The sequence below is a fragment of the Pseudorca crassidens genome, chromosome 19 (assembly GCF_039906515.1).
Source record: "Pseudorca crassidens isolate mPseCra1 chromosome 19, mPseCra1.hap1, whole genome shotgun sequence".
In the NCBI taxonomy this organism is placed as follows: domain Eukaryota; kingdom Metazoa; phylum Chordata; class Mammalia; order Artiodactyla; family Delphinidae; genus Pseudorca; species Pseudorca crassidens.
In genome coordinates, this window is record NC_090314.1 from 5,686,428 (window position 1) to 5,694,764 (window position 8,337).

Sequence of the window (8,337 nt, forward strand, 5' to 3'; positions counted from 1 at the left end):
TTTGCCAGTTTCTTCATTGCTTTTATGGAAGGATGGAATTTTGGAGTTCCTTCCTCCACCATTTTCACTGACATCACCCTCTGCAGTCTCTTTTGATAAAAGAGGAACAAAGAAGGAGACAAATGACTTATTTTTAGAACAGAGATAAACCTGAAAGGAGACTGGGTTATGCCAGGACCATGAAAACCGCTCTTGTGTCAGGTATGGGCTAAGTTTTTAAAATACCTTGATTGATTTAATCCTGACAGCAATCCTCTGAGGCAGTTCCCCCTTTTCATGCAATAGAAAACTGAAAACTGAGAGGTTAAGTTATTTTCTCAAGGTTATATAGTCAATAAAAGGTAGGATCAGGTTTTGATCCCAGGTTTTCTGATCCCAAAGCCTGTGCTTTTAATCACCAGGCTATAATGGTATAGGTTGAACCACCAAATGTCACAGGAACCCATGAGAAGTGTAGTCTTAGCTCAGCAAGATCCAAAGAGATACACAAAGAGGCAACCCTTCTATCACGAGGCATCTCTCCTAGTGCTGGATTCCCCCACAGGTGGACCGAGGTGCATCAATATAGTTATTGTATTTCCATCTTAAGAAAAAACTGGAACTTTGTTGGACTTTCTTATACTTGTTTTATACCTTAGATTGATCTATCTATCTATCTATCCATCCATTCATCATGTGAGGTGGGATTCAAACCACATTGGCGTCTTTGCTGCTTTTTGAATATCTCCTGTCTTTCAAGGTCTTTGCTATTTCTGTTTTGTTAGTTGTTGGGGCCTTGAAAAGTCTTAATATTGGCTCTGGGATCCGACCAAGGCCAAATGGTGTGGGGTGGATGTCATTCTTTTAACGTATTGTAGCAACAATCATACACTGAAACGTGAGTCGACATTCACTTTTCTAACAAGTATTTATTGAGGGCCTGCTATGGGGCTAGGCACTGTGCTGGGTGTGCAAAGATGGATAAGATGTGGACTGTGCCCAAGAGGTTCTGACAATATACCCAAAGTTTGTGTATGTGAGTGGAATGAGAGGCGAATGAAGGTAAGGGATGGTTTTATGGAGAAGGTAGCACATGAGCGAGGCCATGGATGGACTTGGATGGGTAGAGATGGCAGGGATCAGTGGATCTGCTTTACATATAAGATCTAAGAAATTGGTGGCACTGGTGGCCTCAAGGTCCATTTTTCAGTAGCATTAACAGCAATGGGGTAATTACACTTCTCAGAATTGAATACTCCAACTTACCTGGAGCCCAAGTTGGAGCCAGCTGTTGTAGGGAGAATTTTGTTGGAGGCATCTACCTAAGTCTTCTCCTGATCCCCTCTCTTTTCCTGCTGGTTGTCACAAAAGGGAGCTCAAAAATCTCACCCCTGGGTACAATTTTCCTTAAGGATGCTTCACTGAAAGAATTAAAGCCACTAATTTAAGAACCAAAAGAAACTGCTCAAATACCAGGTTTTTGCTTCTTATAAAGGTGATCATCTTCCCTTGTTTTTTCTTTCTTTCTTTATATAACAATGCTACTTTTAGAAAGATTCAAAACATTAAATACTTCTCAGCATGAGAAGTATTAGCTAGGAATCAAATTGTAAGAGAGAAGCATGGTCATCTCTGTATCAGATCAAAAAAAAAAAAAAGAATCTGTGACTTAAGCTTTTTTGTTTTGCCACCTTGTGACACTGTGACCAAATTGCAGGAAAAATAACACAATAGGGTGGGAGATTCCATCTGTGTCTTGAGGGTTAATGGTTTACATCCAGAATCATAAAATGATGGCAAACATCGTTTCAAGGACAGTCACGACCCCTGCCTCCCAACAGTACCTGAAATGCCCCAACTCCAGACACACCCACACAGTTTGCCAGAAGGTGGGTACTGCCCATTGCTCTGTTCCCTTCCAGGGAGGTTCTCCACGTGGCCCTTCTCTTCCTCCGGGTCATCAGTGCCTGTGCAGATGGCAAGATCCGCATTTACAATTTCCTAAATGGGAACTGTCTGAAGGTGATGAAAGCCAATGGCAGAGGTTATCCTGTGCTGTCCTTCTTTATTCAGGGCAACAGGTGGGTGGTAGGTCAGAGCCCTGAGCATTTCTGTTTGGATGATTATTTTTCCTCCTATGGGACACCGGCCCCGGATTTGCTGGCAGCAGGAGAGAGTGGGCCGTGCTCCCCTCCAGTCTTGGCTGCAGTAATAGGCTCATGGGGGACTCATGGGACTTCACACAGAACTTAGCAATCAGCGACCACACTACTCTTCATTCGTTCTGGGTGTCTGATCCAGTCACGCAATGGGCTCGATACAGCTCTGCCGTGGGGACCGAGGTTCTGCCAGCCTGCAGCCCCTGATCCCACGTCCAGCCTGAGAGCTTCCCAGCTCTCTGTGTCTCGCTTCTGATGCAGAGTGACGTGCAGGAGGGCGGGAGTGGCATTGGCAGGCGGCCCAGTGTCCAGTGGGGCAGAACTGAGCAGATGAGTTTACAGAAAGCAGAACCATGACGACACTAATTGTATATAATACTGTGTCGTTAGACGCTAGGTTCAGGGTGATATTATGTGAAAATACCCAACTAGACTTAACTTTTAAATTCTATCACAGCCTCACTTAAGACATCACTTAATCGCTTCGAACCACATTGCCTTCCTCCTAATGATTAGTCCTCCTTGCTTAAAGCAGGGGGGTGCTAGTATACTAAGGCTCAATAAATTAATGGTTTTCAGTTACGAAGTCAGAAGGCTATAAAAAAAGGTCACCTTTGACCTTTTCTTAATCATGACATCCGAAGAGAGACGTCAGCTTGAGCAAAAATATGTCTGAAAGAGATTCGTAGTTGGAACGATTCCCCAAGTTCCCTTCCAGTGCTTCCAACCGTAACGAGTCACTTTTAGGGAGAGTTTACGCTAACAGTGACAGTCTTAAAATTGCAGGCTTTTGGCGCAGAAAGGAGCCCACACATAGCATTTACATTTCTTGTTTATGGTTATGGGAGACCTAGGAGCAGAGGTGGGGGAGGGAAAGCAATGCCCTGTAACCGCTGTGAACCCCAGGAACAGTGGGTGGGTAGCAGGCGATGGTGGGGACCCCGGGGTTAGAACCCTTTTTTTCTCTAGTGGCATGAGAGTGGGGATTAGGGAAGACAGAAATCCTCCTGCTTTACAAAGTACAAATGTTCTGTCTGAACGTAGAGCGTGCACAGACACCCAGAGCGATGGCTTGAAGGGGGTGGGGCTGGAGGGTCAGCGAGGGCTTGAAGGCCTCCCCCATTAGAGTTTTGCCCATCCCATCACGGCAGTAGAGCCATGGCATTTGGATGCTGTGCTTAAGAAAAAAGGAGTGAACTTGAAGACATCTGTGTGCAGAGTAGCTAAGCCTTCTGACTCGGGCACCCCAGGTTCTTGGCACTCACTCCAGGAATGGAAATTCATTAAAAAAATATTGTAATCCGAGAAGTGAAGTAATCAGGACGTGTGTGCCTTGTTCACATCTAATTTCTAAAGAAAACGGCTACAGAGCTAACGACCCCTGCTGCACAGCCTGCCACCTTTCTCCGCCCGTAGACCCTGCAACAACCTACACCACCCTGTCTGTGCGGTCATTTCCCGGGCACTGATCCCTTGGCCTCAGGATCGGATGGGACAGTAGTCCAAATGCATATTTGGAAGCCGGGCAGTGGCAGCCTCCACACTCCTTTTGTGGGCAACCCTGTTGCTTTGGTTCCAGGATGGTGATCAACACGGAGAGCAACATCCTCATGTTCCAGTTCGAGAATATCAAGTGGCAGTACTCCCTGGAACGGGCCAAACAAAAGAAGAAGGACAAAGAGGATGACAGGGAAGAAAACGGCCTCGCAGAAGTTCTCTCCAAGTCGAGCACTCAGATTCACAGCCCTCAGGAATCCATACCTAGCAAACACACGGCCCAGGAGTCCCTGTTCAGCAAATCTCACAGGTCCCCAGTTCTGAGGGCATCCAGGTTACCTACAGGTAAGAACCGAATCCCAGGCAGCCCCAGTGGTACCCAGGGGAGCAGGTGAGGGGCTTCCAGGACCAGTTTCTCTGTGGAATATTTTGGTCAATGGTTTCTTGATGATATAAATCCCAACCTGTATGTCATTCTCTTTGATGTGACAATTTGTTAGCCAGCTCAAGGGGATCTCCTGATTTTCAAGGCCTAAGTTTTCAGACTTATTAGAATCTTTCTGCAGTAGATGACACTAGCCCTTCATACTTGCCATTAAAACAAAAACCAGACAACCAGCATCCTCCCCCTTGCCCCTGATCCAAGCATATAGTACATGACTATTTCCTTAGGACACAGACAAGATATACTCTACTGCAGGAAAACGTCCTCTGCGGAACATATTCTCTGTAGACCTCTGACTGATAACATGCGTACCTGGAAAATCCTAGATCAATAGATCACCTCCAAGAGTATTACACCACAAACGGTCAGTTAGGACAGAGGACCGAGAATTTCAGATGATGCATAAAGCTTGATAATCAGTAGGAAACGGGGGTAGGAGGGGGGCATCAGGAGGTGATCTAGATGGACCTTCGGCTCCAGGTGATTGCCTAGTTTCATGGGACAACAGGAAGCAACAAACAGTAAAGTGATCATTTGGGTGAAAATCAGTTGAATTATCAGCTACGCCCCCAGTATTCATACCAAATTGAATCACATAATTACTACAGTTTCCTCCTCAACCTTAATTTAGGAGTGTTAACGGAGGCACCTCGAAGTCAAGGAAAGCCAAAGTCACCCCGAAGAGATGGCAGGAAGAGACCGACTTCTAGGGAAGCAAATGGCACGGGCACCGAGCAAGAGAGTTTGGGAGCAGAACCCCTCGCCGGAGATAAGAAGAGCGGTGATCCTTTATTCTGAATTCATGTGGCAAGAGTCAATCTCTCTCTCTCTCTCTCTCTCTCTCTCTTTGTTCAGTCTGAGTTTTCAGCAGGTTGATCAATCAGTTTGCTTGCATTCTGAACGGATAAAATGCCCAGCTTCTCCTAAGAGTGGTGGGTTTTCCCTAATCGTCCCCTTACTGACTTGAGGCCACACAGAGCGAGTGCCTTTCTCAAGAGCTGAGCCTCTGGTTTTGGACTCACAGTCAGCCTCCTTACTTCTTGGACTGTTGTGTCATCAATCTGAGTAATGGGCACAGCGGAAGGGAGAAGAGGCAGTGGGGCTGATTGCAGAGGCATTTTAGGGGGTTTCACGGGGGAGGAGCTGGATTGGGGGGTGCTCTACATGTGAGATAAGGGGGTCAGGGAGATAGGCGGGGAGGGGCTTTGGAGAAGAGTTACCATGAATCAGGTGTCCCTTTGTTGTTTTTGAGAGACTCTGATAAAGATTTAAAAGGCCTTTCAAATATTTTTGGCTAATATAATAGTGTTTCTTTGAATCAGACTCCCTGCAGAGACTAGCTTCAAGGTGAGGGTAAAACAATTGAGTTTTGTGAGGTCTGTAATAACAATGGGCATCCTTGCATATACCTGTCTCTGTGTACCTGTATAGCTATACCTGCGGGGTAAAGTCCTAGGCGTGGCATCGCTGAGCCACGAGGATGATTGCATTTTAAAAGCTAGAAGGAGATCTCCATAGTTGTCTTTAAAAACTGCTGTGTCACTTTTCACTCCCACCAGCAATGCATGAGAGCTCCCACTGCTCCCAAGCCAACACTGGGTGTCCACCGTCATTTTGCTCATATGATAAGTAAAGATGCTCTTTGCGTTTCTTTAAGGTTGATCACTCACAGACTAAGTAACTAAGTAGGTGATGACAAAGCCATACTATGACAAAGGCATTTTATACAACAGCTAAAAATGGATGACGAGCCCCATTTTTCTTTTTTTTTGCGGTACGCGGGCCTCTCACAGTTGTGGCCTCTCCCGCTGCGGAGCACAGGCTCCGGACGCGCAGGCTCAGCGGCCGTGGCTCACGCACCCAGCCGCTCCGCGGCACGTGGGATCTTCCCGGACCGGGGCACGAACCCGCGTCCCCTGCATCGGCAGGCGGACTCTCAACCACTGTGCCACCAGGGAAGCCCATGGAGCCCCATTTTTGACTTGGAAAGAGATCCATAATATATTATTATATGAAAAAAAGACAAGTTACTGAACAATGAGCCCATCACAATTCCTTTTAATAGAAGGAGAATAACTGTGTTTTGTCTCTCTCTCACACACACAGAGTAGTGTATTCTGGAATTGGACGAAGCACGGGGAAGACTTTGACATCTTAATTTCATTTAGATAAGACCTACTTGGTCAAGGAAAATTATACCCTGTTATAAAATTGTGAAATCAATACGCTGTTGCATTTTCTTTGCTAGTTTTATTGGTGCAGTTTGAGGTGCAGATTCTACTTGCTAGGTCAGACTAGACAAATGCCTTCTCCTTTTCATGGTTCAGTTATGCCTTTTGTAAAAGGAGGATAATGTTTTCAGTGTGTCTGTGAGGTATTGCAGGGATTCAAAAGCCCAAATGAGAGACATAGTAAATTTGCTCACCTGTGAAGACATCGTTGCTAACTCAAGGGCCTTAGGCATCTTGGAGGCCTTGACCCTAAAGTAGCGTGCCAGAATGAATCTCTTGTCCTTGTCAGTGGCTTTTGGACCTACGAAATGTTCAAAACATTTAGGGAACTCCTGTTCAGAAACTGCCTTTTGGCCATTGGATAGTTTCAGTTTTGCAGGGGTGGCATGTTTTTTGAAGGCAGTTTTGATTTTGAGAAACATCCAAAGATCATTTGGAGTCAATTTTGATGAATAAAGTGGAAATCAAGCTTTGCCATCCAGGTTTTATTTAAAAATATAGGTGTGTTACTGAAACTCTGTAAGGCTATAAATGGGGTGTGAAGGTCCTTCCCACAGGGAAGTTTCAGGAACTTGTGGAGCACGGGCATTACATATGTTCCTTCCAAAATATGCATATCTAGAGGTTCATACACACTTGTACACAAGTACTAGCATATTTGTTAAAAACGTGTGTTAAATATTTTGTAATTTCTCGTCTCATAGAGGATTTTTGCTCACATGATGGCAGCACGTCCATTGGGTAACAAAGACCATAGTCTGAACAGCAGTTGGAATGGATTTAACTTTCATACGTAAGTACTTAATGGTTTTCATGGAACACTGGTTTGTTTTTCTTTTCTTTTTTTTAAAAAGCAGATGATGTGGAGAAAATACCAAAACAAGGACAACTGGGAACTTTGGGAGACTTGATCAATTGCTCAAAGAAGAAGTCCTGGTGCATCCCTATGTCACCTGACCAGTTCCTCCTGACTGTGAGTGCCCTGCAGAAAGCCCATAATTCTGGGGAGTTTGCCTATCCCCGGAGGCCCCAAACCCAGGTCACCGATGCCTGGGGACCTTCCATTTCATACCCGAGGAAGGTCCTGAGTTTGAAGGGACGATCGGTCCAACGTGCAGTCGATCGGTTGAGACTGAGCAACCCTCCCATAGCCGTGAGACAAACCAGGATTCCTCTTGAAATCCAGAAGCTTCAGCTTAACCTGAAGAACTCTGTGCACAGCCCCAGAGTCCAGTCTGCCATCCCCCAGCCGGTGCTTATCTGCCCCGGGTTCTCTGGCAGCTTAAAGGCTGAAGACCCGCCAACCAGTTCAACCGATGGGGCAGTGCGCAGCTTCAGCCCCTTAACCAGCACACAGGTCATCCAACCAAACCGCGTGCTGGCTCCGCCGATGGGCACGACGGCCCAGGCTGCCAAGAGAGATTGGCCCCGCTTCTACACGGCCCTCGACCCCTTCAGAGTGAACACAGAGTTCATGCTGCTGACTGTGAAGGAGGAGAAAGAGTACGAGGAGGCCAAGATGAAGGAGTTTCAGGCCATAAAGCCGGCTGGAGGGGTTGATCCGGAAAAAGCCAGCAGAGCTGCCTGGGTCAGGAAGATCAAAGGCCTGCCCATTGATAATTTCATGAAGCAAGGAAAAACAGCAGCCCCTGAACTTGGGCAAAACGTATTTATCTGAACCAGCCTTGGGAAGTTACAGCGTTTTATAATAAACAAAAAACCAAGTGGATGTTGGTGTTCGGCCTCTTTTTGTTTGTTTTCAACTGTTCCCTGGCAATTAACATGGGGACTCTTTAATTATTTTCCTATAAACCAAAGAACTGATATTTATCAAAGTAAGAAAACAGAGAGAGGCTGGGGGTGATTGGCATCTGTAGTACCACTGAAAACCATTCAGTGAGAGGCATGGAAGCCCTGTTTCATTGATGGGAGATGTTGGAAGTTTAATACCACTCATGGCTACCAATTTAGGGCTATCGTTTCTTCTAGCAAATGAACTGATGGGATTATATCAGAATAATGCACT

The 8,337-nt window shown here is 45.9% G+C and overlaps 1 protein-coding gene across 1 annotated transcript in view; it reads left to right on the top strand.

Annotated features, from left to right (window-relative positions):
* The window catches only part of LOC137212554 (F-box/WD repeat-containing protein 10-like), a 61,087-nt gene extending 53,047 nt beyond the window's left edge, over window positions 1-8,040 (top strand). Inside the window, exons 17-20 of the mRNA XM_067716046.1 lie at window positions 1,902-2,060; window positions 3,718-3,980; window positions 4,712-4,861; window positions 7,166-8,040. Coding sequence (XP_067572147.1) covers window positions 1,902-2,060; window positions 3,718-3,980; window positions 4,712-4,861; window positions 7,166-7,989 — 1,396 coding nt within the window. The 3' untranslated portion in view covers window positions 7,990-8,040. The remainder of the gene's footprint in view (window positions 1-1,901; window positions 2,061-3,717; window positions 3,981-4,711; window positions 4,862-7,165) is intronic.
* The last annotated feature ends 297 nt before the right edge of the window (window positions 8,041-8,337 follow it).